The 22,389-nt window shown below is 45.8% G+C and overlaps 1 protein-coding gene across 1 annotated transcript in view; it reads left to right on the plus strand.

Annotated features, from left to right (window-relative positions):
* Positions 1 to 16,085, plus strand: part of CPAMD8 (C3 and PZP like alpha-2-macroglobulin domain containing 8) — a 172,004-nt gene extending 155,919 nt beyond the window's left edge. The window contains exons 36-40 of the mRNA XM_069102094.1: positions 316 to 403; positions 6,243 to 6,317; positions 11,583 to 11,688; positions 11,784 to 11,894; positions 15,393 to 16,085. Coding sequence (XP_068958195.1) covers positions 316 to 403; positions 6,243 to 6,317; positions 11,583 to 11,688; positions 11,784 to 11,894; positions 15,393 to 15,667 — 655 coding nt within the window. The 3' untranslated portion in view covers positions 15,668 to 16,085. The remainder of the gene's footprint in view (positions 1 to 315; positions 404 to 6,242; positions 6,318 to 11,582; positions 11,689 to 11,783; positions 11,895 to 15,392) is intronic.
* Positions 16,086 to 22,389: the final 6,304 nt, after the last annotated feature.

Here is a 22,389-nt window from a genome sequence, read left to right on the forward strand (position 1 = left end):
CTGCAAAGATGCAAGACTGGTTTGCCATTTCCTTTTCCAGTGGATTAAGATAAACAGAGGTAAAGTGACTTGCCCAAGGTCATACAGCTAGTAAGTGTCTGAGTCCACATTTGAACTCAGGTCCTCCTTACCCTCAGCCAAGCACTCTATCCACTAAACAATCTGGCTGCCTCTTCTTTTTTTTTAACTATGAAAAAAGCTTTAATGGTATTATCTGTACAGTTTTTGATATCAAAGAACAGGAAACCAACAAGTGCCTAATCGCTGTTTGTGGGGACATTTGATCCTAAATATATTTTTCTTTTTCTTGGGAAGGTGGCTTCATTCTGGATCCTCAAACATGGCTGTTCTGGAGGTCCCTCTCTTCTCAGGTTTCCGAGCTGACCTTGAAAGCCTAGAGCAGGTAAGATGTTAAGCTGGTGCTAAAACATCTCATGGGGCCCTCTGGGTGGGTGCACAAAGGTAAAAGTACACAAGTTCCACGACATTGGCAATTAGGGATTTAAAACAAAACAAAACAAAAAAACCTGAGTTGCTAAGACTCTTTATTTTCAAGTGGATTGACAGATATTCTAAATCCAATTAGCACATTTCTATCACAGAGCCAGTCTGAGTTCATTACTGTGCATGGATTACAGTAATTATATGATATACATTTGGAAACACTAAAGCCAGCGTGCTCTCCCAGGAGCTGTTTATGGCTTCTTAGGGGTCTGTACCATCTCCAACATCTGGATTGCATTTAAATGGAGGCTGTGTGTCTTGGAATTTTTGCCACCCCCCCCCCTTTTTTTTCTTTCTGGGTGAATATCCCAGTCATTTCCCTGGCAAGCAGACATGTACAAAGTGCATTGTCCTGCAGAATAGCCCTGAAAAGCCCCCAATGGCTCTGTGTTAGGCTCCCCAGAGTCCTACTCAGGGTGACCTTCTCCTCTGGATGAAAAAAAGGTGTTAGTGCTTCAGTCAACAATATTTACTGAACACATATTCTGTATGTGATGCTGGTTTGGGCATTAGGATGAAAAGGAGGAAAGAAACAGGCACCATTAAACACCTACTATGTGCCAGGCCCTGGGCTAAGAGCCCTGGTAGATAGGTGCTGTCATTATCCCCATTTCACAGCTGAAGACATTGAGGTAGACAGAGGTTGAGTGACTTTGCCGGGGCTACACAACTAGTATGTATCTGAGGCTGAATTTGAATTCAGTCCTTCCTAAGTCTGGGCCCAGGGTTCTATCCCCTGTGCCACCTACCTGTATAAAGAGCATCCTAAATGTCCTTTAGGAATGCAGAGTCTTGTTGGGAATACAAAATAAGCAAAAAGATTAAAATCACAAGTACTGGATGAGGAGAACAGACAAGCTTGGAGGGATTCCTGGGGCCTGGAGGAAGTGGGACTTAGGAGCTTAGCAATTCCCAGTCAAGGCACAGCTGTAAAAACTGCTGCCTCTCCGTCTTCTTTCACCATCATTAATGAACAAGCATGACTTTTACCTCCCCCAGGAGCCAGGCAGGGTGAGGTCACTGTCCCTGTGATTCAGGGGCCCCACAGGGAGAGGCCATTCCTCTGTGCACACCTTATTCTCTGAGCCTTGGAGAATGACTAAAATTCATATACAGAGGGAGAAGGGGAGGGAATCATTTCAAAGGGGGAAATTGGGTGCATTAAGGCAGAAAGAAATGTTCATGGGTCATTCAGGGAATAGGAAGTCGACCAGTTTAGATATGAAATGGAGGATTTGTGGTGATGACTAGAAAGGTACGTTGGGAAGATTCTACATAGTTTTGAGCATCGTGCTAAATGATTTGGATTTGAGCCTGTAAGCAGGGGTACAAATGAATGAGTGAAGCCCAAGGCAACCCCTAAACCAAGTAGAGAGAGCAAAGGCAATGCTGTGTGTAGTCTGAGGAGGGATGTTACTGTTGACAGGGTAGGAGCTTGGGACAGAGAGGCTGCATCGCAGCTGGGCCTTAAAGGATGGGTAGAAACTGAACAGTAAGGAGAGGGACATCACGGGCAAAGGAAACAACGTGGGCCAAGGGACAGAGATGCCACATCCCAGAGGCCAGCTGATCTAACCTCCTGCAGGGACGAAGCTTCCTCTGCAGCCTCTGCCCAAAGATACCAGTGCTGGACTGGAGAGCTCAATGTCCTATGCCGAGGCAGCCGAATTCAGCTCAGCTGTTTCATTATTGCATGGTACTCATCATTCGATGGTCTTTTTTGTAGTAAACTAAAATTTGCCACCCGGTGATTTGTTCCCATTGCTCCCAGTGCCACCCTCCTCCATATAACAGACTTTCCAATACTTGAAGAGAGCTGACATTTCTCTTCCAAGGTTTTTCTTCTCAAGGCCCTTCTACTCTCCTGACGTGATTTCCAGGCTCTTCGCCATACTGGTCACCATCTTCTGGAGACACCATATATTCTTCTACCATGTAAGAGGCAGAACTTCCAAGAGTGACATAGGCCACAGATACCCCACCCTCCATGTATTCCCAAGATTGGAACTTCATTTTTACCAAAGGGGAGGAATTTGGCTACTCAAGATCTAAAATCATAAGAGCTCTTTCAGCATGATGAATCCCACATACTCTGACGTAGCTCAAGTACTTGGACCTCACAGTATCAGCTTTGAGGCCTGCAGCTCCCTCTGAGGTCACACTAGCAAAGGGCCCCCTTCTCTGAAGCTCCCTCCAGCCTGGGTCATTGGTAGAGTTGGCTGGTCATTGTCCTGCCTTTTGTACCAGGGTCCTCCATTACTGCCACATATTAGTTCATTTGGTCTCAGCTTCGACTTTTCCCTCATTTTCTTTCTTCTGGGCATTCTCTCTGTCTCTGTCTATTTTTCTCTCCCTCCCTCCCTTCCTCCCTCTTTCACTCCTTTCCTCCTTCCCTTCTTCTCTTCCTCCCTCCCTCCCTTCCTCCCTCTCTCCCTCCTTCCCTTCTTCTCTTCCTCCTTCCCTTCCTCTTTCTCTCCCTTCCTCTCCCTCCCCCTCTTCTCTCCCTCTCTTCTTCTTCCTCTCCTACACCTTTTTTCACTGTCTTTATCTCTATCTTTTTCATTTTGTTTGTCTCTCTGCCTGTCTCTGCATCTTCTGTGACTCTGTCATCAGGTAGAATGTGGGCAGGGGGACTTCCCACCATCTGGAGATCCTTGGTTTTTTAATGATGAGTCCACTGCCACCTGGCTCTCCACAAATCCTCCTGACATGACAATGTACTGACAGCATGGAGTGTTCCCAAGCAAATGTGACTTCAGCTGACCAAAGTCCTTCCCAGGGGTTTCAGCCTTGCAGCTCATCAGAGAAAGGGTATGTGCTGAGAAATGGTCTCCCTGCAGGGTCCCCCAGTCACAAGGCCAGTGACCCTGTCCTGCCTGCTTCTTGGGGGAGGTAAATTTGATGCTTGCTCATTAATGATGGTGAAAGAAGGACATGTGGCAGCAGCTTTTATAGCTGTGTCTCTACCAGGAATTCATAAGACCAGAGTGTGGGAAAGCAGACTTGGCTGCCTCATGGCCACATTCATTCTGTCCCATAGAAGTACCTGGTTCTCTCTAGGCTCCATGTAGGTCTGGTTCATTGCCCTGACATTTATAAGAAAATGGCTCCATTCCTAGGAGTTAGAGGGACTGTCTGAGACTCCTCCCACATCCTTTATGGGCACCCTGGGTCAGCTAGGGACAGGATGTTTGCTGGCATTAGGCACAGTACATGGGAAGCAGCCATCAGGAGGCTGTGGTCACCTTGTTGGAAACAGTGATGCATAATTGTAGGTCACTTCTGTGCATGCTTTGTGGGGGACATAGGAGCCGACACCCTGAAGGGGGAGTTTCTGCTTTGGGAATATTTCTGAATGGTCCCTCTTATTTGGGTCAGGATGAAAGTACACTTTCCTCTGCTTATTTCTAAAATCCATTCCATCCTTTGAGGCCTAACTGCAGCCCAGCTCCTCCATGAGGCCTATCCTGAGTATTCTAGTGTATGGATCTTACCTTTCTGAGACTTCTATCGATCTACATCTACCAGGATACTGGGACAGTGGATTTTGCCAATGGGTCCATAGCAGGACTTGGGAATGCTGATGTCTCTTGGCCTATTGAATTCATGAACCCATGGCCCAATGCCACCTCCTTTATAGAGCCTTCCTTGATGCTCCCAATCAATAACAGCCTTCTCTTCGGGCCTCACACAGAACTTCATTTTTACGACTCTCCATCATGTAATAATGTGTACTATAGTTATCTGGCTTTGTGTCTTATCCCCTTACTGGGCTGTGAGTTCTAGGAGGACAGGGGATGTCTTATCAAATCCCACTTCTGATGCTGACTACTTGTACAACCCTGTGGAAAATTTAACCTGCCTGGTCTTCAGTTCCCTCACCTGTAGAGTTGAGGATGTTGGAGCTATATGGTCCCTTCCAACCCTAGAGCCATGCTCCTAGGCTCTGCTATGTATTATTTGGTTATGAGAAGGCTTGAGATGGAAAGAGCATTGAAGCGGCAATAATGTTGGGTGATTAACAGTGAACATTTTTGTAAGAAATGAGAGAGTGCTGGCAGGGAAGACATTGGTAATGAATGGGCAGTACAGGGCCACGTTTTGTTCTAGACCTTCTTTACCAGAGTCCTCTCTGTGGTACATGAAGGGTGTATCTGGTTCCCCTGAGATTTGTGCCTCCCCACAGCATGAGTACCAGTCTAGGGAAGCAAGTGATCACAAAGCTGTGAAGATAAACTCAGTCTAGCAGGGCCCATCCGAATTGTCTTTCCAGCTTCCTGGCCTTGGATTGTCCCTAGCACTCAGCCATAGCATTCATAAAATGTTATAATTGAAAGGAACCTTAGATTGTCTGAACTTTACAAAACCCTCCTGTTACAGATGAGAAAAGTGAGACCCAGATACGTGAAATGATTTGCCTGTTGTCACAGTAAGCCCGTATCAGGACTGAGACTTGGACCCATGTGTCTGGACTCTTGATCCTCTCCTCTTGCCTCTCTCCTAGGCTGCTGTGTGGAGTGTTTCATTGTTCATGTTCGTGAGTTTTGTGTCCTCCACTAGACTGTAAGCCCATTCTTCTCCTCTGGAATCCACCAGCAGTAACTAGGACAAAGTTGGGCATTTAGAGCTGCTCAGTAAGGACTGGTTGAGGAGAGGAAAAAGTTTTTGGCCCAGTTTTTGCTGATCATTTCCACTGGAGAGGCACCCTGAGAAATCTTCCAGCTCCTCTGGGAGTGAGCGAATATGCTAACTCTCCAGCAGGTTTAGTTTCAAATGGAAACTCTGTCTCTATTATAGAATATTTGAATATATATTCAAAATAACTGAAATCTTGGGAAGAGGTGATCTTTCCATCTTAAAATTCATTCTAGAGGGAAGAAAATCTAGGGATAATCTGACATGCATCCTAGATTTTAAAGAGTTCAGAGAAAATATCCAAGGACCTGAAATTGCATAAGGGAAGCAGACCTGGAAGAGTGAGAAGCTCTTGAGAATGAAATTCTGGTGAGACAAAAATGGCTCGGGTGAGGAAGCAAGGGGGGAGCCAGCTAACGATCCTGATGTGGCTCTATGGGGAACTCTGTGACCAACTTAGATACATAAAAGACACAGAGATGGACAGGAGATGTGAGCAGAGAGAGGGGCTGGCTATTACTGAGTGAAGTCTGTTAGTGAAGGCTTTAAGAAACAAAAAGGACTTTTGTCTGTAAAGGAAGCTAGAGGAAGATCAAAGAGGGTCAGGAACTCTGTCATTTACACATAATTTAGTCTTCTCAGGTGTCTGGTCCTGAGAGAGGGGGAGACAGCAGTGCCATAGGTAAGAAGTCACCTAGCTTGGGACCCGCATGAGTTTGTTGCCAAGCCTGGGTGAATGGCTGCTCAGGGACCAAAAGATATGGCACATGTGGTTGCTGAGCTCCCATTAGTGACCTTGCCACAGAAACAGAGTAGGGCAGGAAAAGGCTTGATGGCTCCTGGAGCCCCTCCAGTCCAGAGGGTTTGTGATTCTAGGAGTCTGCAAATGACTCCCACTTGTGGAGATCAAATTACGTTTGGGGCTCAGGGGTATTCTCCCCCAGCTGTATCCCCTGCACAGCATCCTTATCCCCCAGCTTGCTCCCAGAAGAGTGTTCTGGGAATACAAATCAACTTTAACCGTGTGTGTGTGTGTGTGTGTGTGTGTGTGTGTGTGCATGTGCATGCGCACATGTGTGTGTATTTGTTTTTTTTTTCCCCAGTTATTGATGAACAAGCAGATTGGACTCAAAAGATATGAAGTTGAAGGAAGGAAAGTCCTTTTCTATTTTGATGAGGTAATCGATCACAGTTCCTTGGCCTGTCTCTCCACAGAGGGCTCCTCTCTCTTTGCCCACAACAGCCCCATGACAGAGGGCAATCCAAGTGATGAAGCCAAGGCTCCATGATACATGTGGGGAATGGGTTTTGTTTTTCTTGCCTTCTCTTTGGGAGGGGGAGAGGGAAGAAGGAGAGAGAGAATTAGAAACTGAAAATAAAATTGATTTTAAAGAAACTTAAAGAATGAGGTCACATTCACATAATGCAACTGACAAATGTCCGTCAGAGCTCCGTGTAAGAAGGCGGGCTTTCTGACTCCAAATTCAGTCTTCTTTCCACTAACCATGGGTTCTCATCCATGTTCCACAAATTGAAACCTATGAATCTGAGGGAGTCATTTCACATCAGCACCAGAAGTTTTCTCATCTGTGAAAAGTGTATAATAATTCTGGCACTATTTGTCTCCCTGGGAATGTTGTGAGGAAAGTGCTATAAAAATGTGAATTATTGTCACTGGTTTTGGCTCTACTAAGGAAAGCATCAAACTTCCATGATGGTATTAATAATAACTAACATTTATATGGTGTTTGCTACGTGCCAGGCACTATACTAAGCGCTGTACAAATAATGTCTCATTTGGCTCCTCACAACAGCCTCAGGTATTATTATTATCCCTATTTTACAGATGAAGAAACCAAGACAAGCAGAGGTTAAGTGATTTACCCAGGGTCACACAGCTAGTAAGTGCCTGAGGCTGGATTTGAACTCAGGTCTTCCCGCTTCCATGCCAGTGCTCTGTTTGTTGTGCTGCCAGCCTCATCAGAAGCTACCTACACTGTCAGTATCACAAGGGTATTGGGAGATAGCAGAGACAACTTGACATCGGAAAGTGCATCTAACATTTGTTACATGTCCAGTAGTGCTGGTTCTTAATTTCAGAGCTGGGTGCCTACAAAGTTAAAAGTGAGACTTCCTGCCCCCAGAAGCTTACATTACAAAGTGATTTTCACAGATAATTAAGTACAAGAAAGCTCGAGTAAACAGAAACCACTAGCAAATGGGGCGGGGAGTTGAAAGATTAGTTTGTGGTACGATAATAGCAGTCATAGTTTCACATTTATATAACATTTTACAGTTAAAAATCATTTTATATACTGTGTCTCATTGGGTCCCCTCAAAACCTTACAAGAAAGGGAGTACAGAATTATAATCTATCCTTTACCAGGTCCAACTAAGCAAAGTCATTCCAAGGGCATTCAAGGACAAAAATGAAAGGAGAAAATTTGTTTTTGTTTTTTTAATGGAAAAGATCTATAATTACTGTAACAAACTTTTCACCATCAAGGACATTCAACCACCATTCAATCTGGGACCCTAACATCCCATTATATGCTTATAGGGAAAGTCATAATGGCACAAAAGTGCACAAGGACAGGAAAAGCAGCTAGATTGGACAAAATGTAGAAAGGAAAAGCTACAATTATGAGAGTCCTAAGGACTTGATATGCAAAGGATTGACATGCAAGATATCTGAATAAGCATTACCATAGGCTTGGAAAAAAAATCTTGGACTTTATTAATATCAAAGAGGCAACTTAGAAAATATCAGCAACTATTGACCTATATGCCTACCATCCCGACTATAGAAATATGTGTGTTCTCGAGACACAAATTGATGGTATCCTCAATTAAAGTACTGGGAGGGAACAAGCAAGCAGGTGACATCCAAAAATGGGCCACATCTTTACCATTTTGCAGTTGCCTAGAAGTTGTAGTGAATATAGGATCTCATTTGCTGATTATGAAAAAGTATTTCATCCAGTAGAGCAAAGTGAGACCTTAAAGTTTCTCTTCTGACAGTATCTCCCACCTACACAGAAAAATTGTTCAAGCTAACTTGCAAGATTTATCAACAGAAATAACCATGTTAAGAACTCTCTAAGGAAGCATGTAGGTGGCTCAGTAGATAAGGCAATGGACCTGTAATCAGGACAACCAAAAGTCAATTCCAACCTCGGACACTTACTAGCTGTTTGACCCTGGACAAGTGACTTAACCTCTGCTTGCCTTAATACATTGGAGAAGGAAATGGCAAACCACTCCATTGTCTTTACCAAGAAAACCCCATGGACAGTGTGGTCCACAGGGTCACAAAGGGATGGACACAACTGAACAACAACGAAGTATATTCTGATGGTAAACATCAAACAAGACACATAATATATAAGGGAAATGTATACTTACCATGGAATAGATTCAGTGCAGACTTAAAGTTGAAGAGGATTTTCCTGTGAATGGATATTCCTTGTAGATAACACTGTGCTTGGTGACATCAAGCCTTAGAACACTTAACTTTAAAGACTGCTGAAAAATATATGTAACCACTCAGAGGAGTTTGGCCTATCTATATATATATTATATATATACATTATATGTAAAGGCCAAATGGATAAAAAATGCCTATTGGACAGATTATGATATACATGTGGAAGAAATTCTAGAGCTTGTCCATCAGGATGTATGTCGAAGACAGTCAATACAGATGGGACAGTGAATTCAACCTGGAGTTGAACAGAAAGAGGAGACTAGAATAGATTGCCTCTAGGAAACTGCAGAAGGACCCCAATCTTCCCATGGAAACAAAGGCCCATATTTTAATACCGACAATCTTCCAGGGTTGCTATATGCCATTGGGTCTCTGAAGAATTAAAAACCAAGTATCACAGAAAGGGCAATGGAGAGGCACATGGTGGGTGTCAGCACACAATGAGGAACTCTGAAGAATAGGACTAAAAATGTCATCAAGGAAACATGTAATAGGAAGAGAAGATGTGTTGATTGTGTGGCAAGGCAAGAAATTATAGATGGATGACTAGAGTGTACCACCAATACCTTTGAAATACATGGAAAAATGAGAAAGATCTCTAGCATATTGGGGAGTACATAGATAAGAGTTTTGTGGGATGGGCAGGCATGAATGTGGCTGTCTGCATCACTGATTGGAACTCCCAATTCATGAGTTTCAAACCCATTTGAGTATTTTACAGATACCTCCACTAAAGTCCTCCAAGGCACCATATTGGCATAGAGGTGACCTTGGGTCCTGGCAGGACTAAACACCTGAAAAGATTTCCCTTATGAACCCAGTGACAAACTCAGTTCCTCAAAGATGAGCTTCATTAAGTGTAGAAAGCCTGGCTCATCACCATCTCCTCCTGGAGATTCTAACCTCCCTTGGATTGTATGACATTGCTCTCTCCTCATTCTCCACTTCATTTCCCTTCCAGCTTCCCAGCCACCCAGCCCAGAAACCATGCCCTGGAGCACTTAACCCTTTCAGCTCCCACTCTGTTAATTATTTCCTATTTATCCTGTATATAGCTTGCTTTTTATATATTTGCTTGCATATTTTCTCCCCCATTGGATTATAAGCTCCATGAGGGCTGGGACTGTCTTTTGCCTTTTTTTTATCCCCATGGCTTAACATAGTGCCTGGCACATGGTAGGCATTCAATAAGTGTTGATTGATTGGTTGGTTGATGAAAACATCACTGCTTCCCATGTAGCCCAATGTATCAGAACAAATGTTCCAGCTTTGCTGCAGTTTTTTTCTCCCACCATCTTCTCTATAGCCTCTGGATAAGATCCCTTCCCCTACCGCAGCTCTCTAGTTCTGAACCCGCAATCAAAGCAATACGGCTATTGCTACCTGAAAGCGTGTGTCAGCCTACTTGGCAGTGACTCAACTCAGCGTCCCTATAACTCCCCAAACTGAAATACTCCTCCTGGCCATCGTTCCCCAATATGTATTACCACACCCCACGCCCCTTTAAAATACGAGCTCCTCAAGGACATGAACTGTCTTCACTTTTGTTTTTTGTATCAACAAAGAAGTAGCACAGTGCTTGGCACATAGCAAGTGCTGAATCAATGCTCATTCATTCATTCCTTCCTTCCTCTCAGCTGTCTGACCTTTCTTACTCCTTTAACCCTCCCTAAGCAGAGGTGTTAACCCAGTCTGTATGCTGGGCTTTATTCTTTTCACTTAATCCCTTAGTGATCTCTCTGCTCCCTTTTCCCTCCCTAAGCAGATGACTCCCAAATCTGTGTCCCACATTGACAAGTAGTTGTTAGACGTTTCTTACTGAATGTCAAACTCCACATGCCCAGAATTCATTTTCCCCTCTATACTTTCCTCACCTCCCTGATGTCCCTGTTTCTGTTGATGATGCCAGCATCCTCCTGGTTCCCTAGGTCATTGAACTCTTTTGTCCTCCTTGACTTCTCTTTCTTCCTTAACCTCCATTTCTAAGCAGTTTGCCAAGTCTTGTCTGGCCTCCCTCCGTCACCTCTCTTACATAAGTTCCCTTCTCTCCACTCCCGTGACATACCCTGGTTCCAACACCTATCACTGTGGCAGCCTCTTTATTGCTTTTCCAGTTTCCAGGCCCTTTCATCCTCCATTGGATGCTGAAATCAAGCCCCTCCTAAGGGACCATGTCACTCTCTCCCTCAGAAAATGCAAATATTGTCTCCTGTGGCCTCCAGCATAAAATATAGGTTCCTCACCCTGGTATTTAAGGATTTTCAGTTTGGCTTCAGCCTAACTTTCCAAACATGTTTCAGATTATTCTTATTCATGCACTTTTCTGATCTAGCCAAACTGGCCCACTGCCTGATCCCCAGGCTTGGCCTGCCATGTCCTGACACTGCTAGGTCTCCCCATTTAGGAGAATTATCTCCCTCTTTAAATCATCGTGCTTATTTATCTGCACCTGTTTTTATCCTCTTCAATAGGATGGAATCTCCTTGCAGGCAGGAGCCCTCCTTCACTCTTCTGATATGTTTCCTTGTGGACAATAGGCTTTGAATTGAATGGAATCACCAGCAGAAAGTTGACTAATAGAGGATGAATTTCTTCATGGCCAGAAATCCAGGAAGATGAGCAGCTAAGGCCCTGGTGGCTTTGGGATAAAATCAGAGAACCTTGAAGTATTGAAGTATTTATGACTAGGGAAATAGAGACTTAGGGGAGAGATTCCATAATCCTTAGACTTCAAATCCCCAAGCACATCACTCCTTGATTGTTTGTGTCTACTTAGTGTTGATTTTTTTTTTAAACAATGAATAATAGAAACCCTCTCTTTTGGGGAAACAAGCATCTGGTTTATCTCTCTTTTTTGAAGTCTTAGCTATTTCTTCCCCACTCTCTGCTTTCTAGCCATGCAATCAGGTCTAGAACCACCAACAGCTAGAGCTAACTATACACTGTCTTTCTGTAGATTCCAAGCCAGTGCTTGACCTGCGTGAGATTCCAGGCCTTCCGAGAGTACATTGTTGGGAAGACTGCCCCCATGCCAATCACCGTGTACGACTACTATGAACCCGGTAGGCCCTTCCGAGGACAGCCACCCTGTAGCTCCCTGGCTCCGCTTGCTACTGCTCTGAGCAGTCCTAACCTTGTCTATGTTCTCTCCATGCAGCATTTGAAGCCACCCGCTTCTATAATGTCAGTGAAAGCAGCCCCCTGGCCAGGGAACTGTGCGATGGGCCCACTTGCAATGAGGTGGAAAGTTCTGCCAGTCAAGGACCTGGTAAGTTTCTGGGGCTTGGCAAGGACACAACTGCTCGACTTGGGAAGGACCAAGATGAGCAGCTAGGTGGCTCAGTAGGCAGAGTGCTGGGCCTGAAGTCAGGAAGACCTGAATTCAAATCCAGCCTTAGACTCTAGCTGTATGACCCTGGGCAAGTCATTTAACCCTGTTTGCCTCAGTTTCCTCATTTGTAAAATGAGCTGGAGAGGGAAAGGACATTCCAGTATCTTTGCCAAGAAAACCCCAAAATGCGGTCACAGCGAGTCGAACACAACTGAAAAATGACTAAATAACAACAAGTACCTTGAGGCTTTCAACCCAAGTCAGTCTGAACCCCAATTGAGAGCTTGTTAAAATGTCAACATTTTTCTCCCAGCAGCAATTCTTTTCACATCTGGCTTGCTCTGCCCTATGAAACACAGAATTGAAATACGTCATAGAATTCTAAAATTTCAGAATTGAGAGAGACTTCTGAGGTCATCTAGTCTGACCCTGACCAGTGCAGGAATCATCTATCTCCGTGCCTTAGGTCAGCAAAAAAAATCAAACAAATAAATTACAGCTTGCTTCCAAAAGGGAAAGCTCTCACCATTGTCATCATCACCGTCCTGTACGGCGTCACAGCCACTATGCTCATCACGCTGGCAGATAGCGACGATGCTGAGGCAGACAGGGTAAGTGGCTTGCCCAGGATCACACGGCTACTGAGTGTCTGAGGCAGGCTTCAAGCTGAGGTCTTCCAGGCTCCAAGTCTGGTACTCTGTCCCCTGTGACATCTCACTGTCTCATCACCTCCACAGTCACCAGCACCATCATCTTCACCACTGATATCACCACCACCACCATCTGTAAAGGAATCCTCCCATGGGTCTTAAGCCGTAGTAAATAACAGTCAGGTTCCCAGGGCACTGACTCCTCTGCTTGGAGCTGGTTTAGGGGATCTTTGCTTTCAGATTGAGGGCTTATTCTTTTCACTGGTTTCTAAGGCTTCACTGATCACTGAACCCCCGCTGAAGGTACTGTGCACCTCCTGGAACTCCCTGGTCCTCCAAGTTACCAGCATTGCCAGCCTTTGTTCCTGATTACCTTCTCCATTTCCTCTGCTGCCCTGGGTGTGGGCTCTCACTTCCAGTACCCCTTTTCCTCTTTCTCTTCTACCTACCTCTTTCCACAAAATCCAGGTCAAAAGAACACATTTTCCTGAGGCTCATTTATCAGAGAAGATAGAATATTCAAATTCAAAAAAAGAACCAGAATAATTTCATTAAGGCGGCACAGCAGATAGAGAGCTGGGCCTGGAATCAGACTGAGTCATCTTGCTGAGTTTAGATCTGGCCTCCATAAGACCCACTAACCTACTGGGTACTGCATTGTGTCCTCCATCCAGGCCCCTCCTCAGTGAATGTGCTTCTCTCTGTTTCTCAGCTTTACTTTCATTTTATCTACTCCATCCTTTCCTGTTGCCTACAAACATGACCAAGTCTCTTCATCCTTAAAAAAAAAATCCTCCATTTGACCCATCCATGACTTCAAGCTCTTGTCCTATATCTCTCCCCTCCCATAGCTAAACCTCCAGAAAAAGACATATATTACTAATTAAATTCATTTTCTCATCTCTAACTCAGTTAATCAGCAAATATTTGTTAATCCCCTTCCTATGTCCCAGGCACTGTGCTGGCACTGGGGGTACAGAGAAAAAATAAAAATTCCTGCTCTCAAGGATTCCATTCTCTGGGGAAGACAGCATAGACAGATGTAAATATACATGCAGAATAAATGCAAGATGGTTTGGGAGATCACTAGTGATTGAGAGCAGAAAAGGCTCCACGTAGAATTGGTCCTTGAGCTGTATCTTAGAGGAAGCGGGGAATTCTCTGACATGGAGGTCATGCCAGCACAGTCACAGAAGTGGGGCGTGGAGTGCCACCTGTGAGGAACAGAGAGAAGACTAGTTTGGCTGGATGGCTGAGTGCTATATGATGAGTCTGGAACTGCAGGCTGGAACCAAGTTAGGAAGCTCCTTAAAAGCCAGAAAGAGGAGATTATATTGGGTTGAGCAGCAAAAATTAGCCACTGCAGTTTATTGAGGAGGGGAGTGACACAATCAGATGTGCACTTAGAGAATGTCACTCACTTTGGCAGCTGTGGGGAGGATGAATTAGCACAGGGAGAGACTTGAGACAGGGAAACAAATTAGGAGGAAGTTGCAGTGGTCCAGGTGAGAAGGTATATGAGTATGAGCTGGGATTGGCGACTGTGTGAGGAGAGAAGGGTTTTGAGATGAAAGATGTTGTGTAGGTAGAAACAGCAAAATCTGGAAACTGATTGGATATATGGGGTGAGAGATGGTGAGGAGTCCAGGATATGCTGTAGTTACAGGCATGGGAGACCAGAAGAATGATGGCACCCTCAACAGAAATAGGAAAGGTAAAGGGGAAATTTGAGGGGAAAGGGAGTGAGTTCTGTTTTAGACATGTTCAAACCAATAAACCAGTCCAATAAACATTTATTATTAGATTATAAAATTAAACATTTATGAATAACATTTATTATTATTATTTATTAAGCACCTACTATGGGCAGCTAGATGGTAGGCAGTGAATAGAGCACAACACCTGGAGTGAGGAAGACTCATTTTCCTGAGTTCAAATCTGACCACTTGCTAACTGAGTGACCCTGGGCAAGTCACTTACCCCTATTTGTCTTAAGTTTCCTCATCTATAAAATGAGCTGGAGGAGGAAATGGCAAACCACTCCAGCATCTTTGCCAAGAAAACCCCAAATGGGGTCACGAAGAGTCGGACCCAACTGAAATGACTGAACAACAACAAAATATATGAAGGAACATGTTGGTGCCCCATGCAAAGCTTTGAGCAAGTAGGGAAGGCACCAATAGACAGGGAAAAGTGAATGATGAAGGGGGCAGGGGAAATGACCTAGGGAGCAGATAGAAGGGGATCGAGATCAAGGGCATGCATACAGAGGGCTTGCCCTTGGCGAGGAGAAGGATCACCTCACTATCTGAGACTGCTGGGAATGAGGGACTAGCAGGAGCTAATGTCAAAGGGTTTGAGAGGGAGGAAAGTGGAGAAGATTGCTCAAGACAGATGGCCTCAGTTTCCTCAGCAAAGTAAGAGGCGAGGTCCTCAGCCAAGGTAAAAGGAGGGATGGGGAGTTTGAGGAAAGAAGAGAAGGTCTAGAAAAGCTTTTTGTGTGGCCTGGGATAGAGAATTAGAGAGGAGTATGAATAAGCAGAATGCTGGAGTGGCTTGGAACACCTTCCCCACCATACTGACCCCCACACACTCTCCCAGGATGTATTTGCAAGGACACACCAGCAAGGTCTCTTCAAGTCCTCCTCACCAGCCCTCTGGGCTGCTGCTGCCTTCCACTGGGAGTCCTGCAGGGAATCCCAGAGAGGGAGGGGGGAGTGCACCCTCCAACACTCTGTCTGCCTCAGTTGTTCTCTCCCCAGCCCTTTGCCTGCTACTCTTTCAGGTCTGGTTCACAACGGTCCGTGCAACAACGTCCCGGGCTGCCTGGCTGAGGAGTCCTTTGAACAGTGCCTCTGCTCCCGGGACTGCGGCTATGACGGAGACCCTGTGTGCGGATCCGATGGAGTCATCTACCAAAACCATTGTCAGATGGAGGTGGCCGCCTGCAGAAACAGCACCAGGATTGAGCAGGCGTCTGCCACACACTGTACAGCAAGTAAATGGCTGACTTTCTTCTGCCTTCCTTCCCCACCACCTGGGTGGGGGGGCCATGTCTGACTTCCAAAAAGTCACTGTGATCTGAAATGCCCTGCTGGCCCTGCTTCCAAAGGGTGCCTTCCAGAGAAGTGCCTTGTCTTTTCTAAAATCTGAGTTCTTTTTTTTTCCCATTTAACAAAAATCTATTTTCTCCCTCTACCATTGAAAAAGAAAACACTAAATTGGTGTGACAAATATGCATGGTCAAGCAAAAAGAAAATTCCTACATTGGCCGAGTCCAAAAAGGCATGTCTCGGTTTGCACCCTGATGGCCCGGCCCCTCACTCTCATTCCGGAGGTGGGCAGCAGGCTTCCTCACCCTGTTCTGGAATCCTGGTTGGTCACTAGGGTGGGGTGATCAGAGCCCTTGAGTCTTTACAGTGTTATTATTGTATAAATGGTTTACCTGGTTCTTCTCACTTTACATCTGCTTGTACAAATCACCTTCAGTCTTCAGGTGACTACCAAATGGTCCAGTGTGCTCCAGTTCCTCTCCCCAGAGAGGCTCCTCCTTAGCACTCTCCTAGTGTCAGAGCTAAAAGGGGCCTGGGAACAATAGAACGTGGAACGTCGGCACATGGCCCAGGCAGTGGGGAAGCTGAAAGGAAATGGAGAAAATGCTTGGGTGGAGTCTCAAAAGCATCAGCCTTGGAGGCAGATGGGAGACCTGGACTCCACTTCCCAGGATTGCTTTTGTGCTCTGTGGCCTGAAAGAGCTAGGAAAAAAACCATGCTGTTCAGTCCTGTCCAACTTTCTGTGACCCCATGCTGGAGGGATTTGGCATTTCCTTCTCTAGCTCACTTAACAGAAGAGGAAACTGAGGCAAACAGGGTGAAGTGATTTGCCCAGGGTCACACAGCTAGCAAATGTCACCTTTGAACTCTGGTCCTTCTGATTTCCCTCCTAGCACTCTGTGTACTATGGCGCCATCTAGCTGCCCCAGGAAAAAGTGAGTTATTGCTATTAAAGATCATCTACATCCACCCCATCATTTTACACCAGAAGCAACTCTTTCCTTGGGTTCTAAGTTACCTATAACCCAAAGGACTAGAACTAGGTAATGGGAAAGCTTCCTTCACCTCAAATATACTATGGCCCTATAATATTGCACACTGAGTGGTGCAGTGAGCCTGGAGTCAGGAAGACTCTGCATTCAGTTCAAATCCAACCTTGGACACTTACTAGCCGTGTGACCCTAGGTAAGTCACTTAACCCTATTTGCCTCAGTTTCCTCATCTGTAAAATGAGCTAGAGTAGGATATGGCAAACCAGTCCAATATCTTTGCCAAGAAAACCCCAAATGGGGTCACAAAAAGTCAGACACCACTGAAAAGCAACTGAACAACAACAAAGACATTGCACAAATCCGTCTTTTCCTCCTCCCTCTGACCAATCTTCTGTCACTCTTCTCAGCCACTTCTGTCTCTGCACACTTGGCCTTCACAGTCTCATCTGTTCCCACACCCTCCATTCGGACTCTCAAATCTTTATCTATAGCCATTTGCTGTTTGGGCTAAAAGCCAGATTTCCAGCCTTCTGCTAAATATCTCCATCTGGATATCACACTGGTACTTTAAACTCCCCATGGCTCTCTCCATACTTCTCTCCCCATACTTCTTTCCAGTTAGTCTCCTGCCTCTGTACGTGGTCATTCCTATCCACCTCCTCCTTTCCACTCAGCACCTCCGTCTCTTATGGCTGACCTGCTGCTGCTGGCCTCTTTGCTCCCAGTCTGCCCGCCCCGGCCCCAGTCCACAGGCTGTCAGAAGCATCATCCAAATGTCCACCTCTGGTCACATCTCGCTCCCACTCAGATACTTCCCGTAGGTGCTCCAGAACCCCAGTCCTGGACTTGACCTGACCCTAGCCTGTCACTTTGCCTGATGTTTCATCCCAAGTGGGCATTGCTTCCCTGGACAATGTCCCTTCTTGTCCTGCTTTACCATGTTCTTTCTGCCTAGAATGAGCTCCCTAGTCATCTCACCCCTATCAAAATCTGCTTATTACCTCCTCCGAGGAGCTGTTCCTCCTTCTCCCATCCAGACATGGCCTCATCTACCTCAGGGCCCTGGAATTCTGTCCCATGTGTCTCGCATGGAGTTACATATGTACAGATGTTCTATTTTTCCCTACTGGATTGACTTGGAGCTTTGTAAGAGCAGGGACCATTTGTACCTGTGGACAGTGCCTGTACATTGGGGAAATTCACTAAATAGCTGGGGAATGAATGATGACTCCACGAATGGAGGCCTCAGGAAGCTGTGGTGGGCTTGAGGTGGCAGGAGCCAGGGCTCTTGGCCTTTCCTTTCCTGGCTCCTCTCCAGAGCCCCTCTAACTCTCCCACCTGCCACTCATACAGTGAATCCTTGGGCCTCATTCACACTCTGCTCTAGCTAAAGAGGTCAGGATTCCATGGGAGCACTATTTCTTTCCTCTTAGGGAATTTGGAGGGGGGGGGGGCGATTTGGATGTTAGTTGCACAAACAAATGAAAGCAAGCAAGATTAGAAGGAAGATTATTTTTGGCAGCTTTATAGTAAGATAGGAGAACCAGGACAGCCAATTAGAAGATCGTCTAATAATCCAGGTAAGAATGTTAGTATTGGGAAGGCCCCTTAGAGCACAGACTGCCAGAGCTTAGAGAAAGGAACTTAGCAACCATTTAATTCGTCACCCTCAATCTGTAGTGGAAGAGGAGCCAAGATCCAAAGACAGGAGGCTTAACCAGTACTGTATGGACAGCTATGTAGTATAGTACATAGAACTCGACCTAGAGACAGGGAGAACAGAGTTTGATCCTGCCTCAGACATTTAATAATTGTGTGGCCCTGGGCAAGTCACTTCACCTTTTCTGCCTCAGCTTCCTCATCTGTAGAACAGAGATAGTAAAAGCGCAGGGTTATTGTGAAGATTAAATGAAATAACATGTTACGTACTTAGCCAACCTTAAAGCACTATTATTAATTTTTATTACATCTAGAAATTGGAAGCACTATATTCAAAATCAAGTCTCCTAACTCCCAGTCCAGTATTCTCCCTTGAGAGCCAGAGTCATTCCACAAGGTAGAAGCAGATAGAAACCAGAACCCAGGCCTCTAAACTCCCAGGGTTCTACTTGTTTTCTGACCCTGGGAATGTGGCTCCCATCACCTCTCACAAAATCACAGTGTGCTGTAGTTGGAAATGCCTCTAGGGATCACTTTTTCATTTTATAGATCCCAGAGAAGGGCAGGGACTTGCCCAAAGGCCACCTAATGACAAAGCCAGGACTGATGCCCAGGGATCCACCATATGCAGCTTCAATTATCTTCAGCTCAGTGAATCCCTGGGTGGAAGGCAGGATGCCATGGCCCCTTCCTGGGAGGCTGCTCTTGTCCTGAGCTGGGGTACTGGGGCCCGAGAAACAGGAGTGGATGACTTTTTTGTAAGGACGTCATAATTTCATAGTAATGTCAGAGCCCTTGGACTCACGTTTGATTTCTCTAACAGAGTACAGTGGGAATTATGCTGGACCAGGAGTCAGGAGGTCCAGGTTCACATCCCAGCAATACCACTTAAGGAATTGTGTGAGGCAAGGCACTTTTCTGTGACCCTCAGTTTCTCTGTCTATAAAATGAATATCACGGAATCTCAGAGTTGGAATTAGCCTCACAGGGGGCCTAGTACCATTTCTGTCAAAACAGGAATATCCTCCCTAATGTCCCTGACAGGATAAGCCACCACTTAAAGATGTCCAGAGACTGGGGGCTCCCTATGTCCGGAGGCAGTCCATTGTGTGTTAGGATCCTCCAGCCTGCCTTTCTCCCAGGACTCTGGAAGGGAGGGAGCGGAGGAGATGGGCAGGAAGCTCTTTGGTTCTGCCTGGTGCTTGCCACGGTCTGTTTTCCAGCCTAGGGCAGATCTGTAGCTGTGTGTTGCCAAGGTCCTTGGCTACAGATGCATCAGGGTTCTCGTTCTTGCCAAGGCCGGAGCTCTTTCCTTGGTCCTCCTTCTTTCCCCTCTCTTTCCTTTCTGGTACTTCTGTCCAAACCTCCCATGAGGGTGCTCTTTCCTGCTCTTTTCCTGCTTCTCAGACTGCTTCTTCTCACTCTCCTTTGCAGGCTCCCCTTGGCCGCGGGTGCCTCTCAGTCCGCTACCTTTCTGCCTCTCTCCATCCCCTCCATAGGGGAGCTCATCCACCTTCCCAGCTTCAGGCATGCCACTTTAAAGCTGAGGCTTCCCAGATCTGCATCTTCATCCCTGACCTCTGACCTGCACTCCAGGTCCCAGGCCACCACCTCACTTCTATCAGTGTTCCTAATTTACTGCAGTTCAATCATTAAGATTTAAAGCTGAGAGAGACTTGAAAGGTTGTTGGAGGGTCATCCAACTTCTTCATTTTCAGATGAGGAAACTAAGGTTCACAGAGAAACAGACCATAAAATTCACACCCAGATCCTCTCGTTCAAATCCAGCTTTCTTTCCACTATGCAAATTTAATTGAGCAAATAGAAAGTACCCTCTGAGTATTGATCCCTGTGCTAGGCACTGGAGGACATGCAGAGTTTAGATAAGGCACAGTCCCTGCCCACCCAGAACTCACAATCTGGGATCACAGAATGACCCACGTACAGAAAGAACGAACTTTGGAGGCCATCTACTCCCACCTCCTCATTGCAAAGCCAGGGAAGCCAAGGCCCAGAAAACTGAAGTCACTGGCCAGGGGTCTGTAGGTAAGCCTTGGAATCAAGAGATGATGCCCAGATTGTATGATATGTCATGTCACCTGAAATATATTAGAGGAGTCTAGTCTGATTTGGGCAAGGATGAATAAGAAGCATGACATCAGAGGACTGACCCTAACTCTCAATGGGAAGGTAGAACAGTGGGTACCCAAAGAGGCAGATATCATCAGACACAACTAGTGCAGACAGATTTGTTTGGCCTGAGGAGGAGAGGGAGTGTGGTGCAGCAGGAAGAGCACAGCATTCCGGAGTCTTGTTGGGGACCTTGAGGAAGTCACAGAACTGCTCAAGGCCAGTTTTCTCATCTGTAAAATGAAGGCATTGGACTAGATGACTTCTGAGGTCCTTTCCAGCTTGAAATCTATTTTGTTGTTGTTTCTGCTGCTGCTGCTGAAGATTAGATTATAGGAATGAGGGTCTGTGGTGGAAACATAGGGAAATGACAGGGAAATAGAGATTACCAATTAAGTTTTAATCTAATTTAAGCACCAATTAATAATCTAAAAATAAAATAAATGATGAGTAGATGGGGAAGAGGGCATTCCAGATGCAGAGGACCATAGAGACACAGGACAGCATGGGCTGCAGCTGGAAGAGGGGGCACATTTGGTGCATGGAGTACCTGGAGGGGTAGCAGTGTCAGAAAAGGCTGGAAAGTGCCATGCCCCTGACTGTGACGGCTGAGCCAAGGGAGTGAGACAAGCTCTCTGTAAGTGATAGGCAGCCAGGGAAGGCTTCTGAAGAGAGGGACATGTGAGCAGATCTGTGCATTGAGATGCTTCTTTTGGGCAGGGTGAGAAGGATGGACCAGAGTAGGGAGCAAATCAGACTGTTATGATCCAGGCAGATCTAGTGAGGGTCTCTACATAGAGAGGTCAGGGGGAAAGTAGCTGCAGTCAGGATTATTGGGTTGAGTCTCACTTGTAACACCCATTAACTCTGCAACTGGGCAAAGCACTTTGCCTCTCAATGCCTCAGGCAGCTCTTGAGACTCAGAATTGTAGGGTGACTGCCAGTGAGTGTTGGTAGAAGGAGAGTTCCTCACCCCACTGAAATCACAGGTCTAGATACAGAGACAGGCAGGCAGTACAGCTTGGCAACTGATTGAATATGAGAAGTGCGGGGCGGGGGGGGAAGAGTCCAAGATAATCTCACGGTTTCACATCAGGGGTACCAGAGACATAAATAAGGAACTCTGAAGGGAGACAGGGACATAGCCAGACATGTATGGGACATGTTGGATCTAAGACGTTCAGTCGGAGATGTTCCTGAGACAGCTGGAGGTGCCAGTCTGCCAATGTGAAAATAGAGGTTAGGGAGCCACAGAGGTATGGGTGGAAGGCACGAGAGTGGATGAGGTTAGATCATAAAGGGAAAAGCGGACAGGGATGAGAAGAGGGCTAAGAACAGGCCCCTTTTAAGGAGTCAGGAAGAGGAGGAAGAGCCAGCAAAGGAGATAGAGAAGAAAATAAAATCCAGGAGAACATGGTGTCTTTGAGGCTTGGAGGAGGCCGTGCTCTCTCTAGTGGGAAGGGGTGGCCGTGAGCATCACAAACTCCAGAGAGGGTGAATGAGGGTGAAGGAGAATGCCTGTTGGGGATAGTGGCCTGGGCTTGACATCCAGACAGACCTGGTGGCTTAGATATTTACTGGTTGTGTGACTTCTGTCATGTAATCTCTAAGCCTCACCTTCTTCATTTTATCAACCAGTAAACATTTATTAAGGCCTGCTATGTGCCAGGTTGATCCTACTTAACATATGTACTTAACAGATATACCTTATAGGATTATTTTTAGGAAGATTCTCTGAAGCCATAAATCACTCTGTAAATGTGAACTCATATTATTACTGGTGACCTTTGCACCCACTATGTGCTTCTCCCCAAACCAATCCCCCCATTTTTTCAGTGTCATCATTTTCCCAGTATCCCCAGCTAGAAACTTTAGAATCATGTCTGTCTCCTTTATGCTCCATGTACAAAGCAAGTCCAGCTGGAGGTTTATGTTTAATTCCCCCAA

This window comes from Petaurus breviceps, unplaced genomic scaffold, assembly GCF_028583685.1.
Source record: "Petaurus breviceps papuanus isolate PSGF00001 unplaced genomic scaffold, PetGlider_PUasm1.0 523, whole genome shotgun sequence".
In the NCBI taxonomy this organism is placed as follows: Eukaryota; Metazoa; Chordata; class Mammalia; order Diprotodontia; family Petauridae; genus Petaurus; species Petaurus breviceps.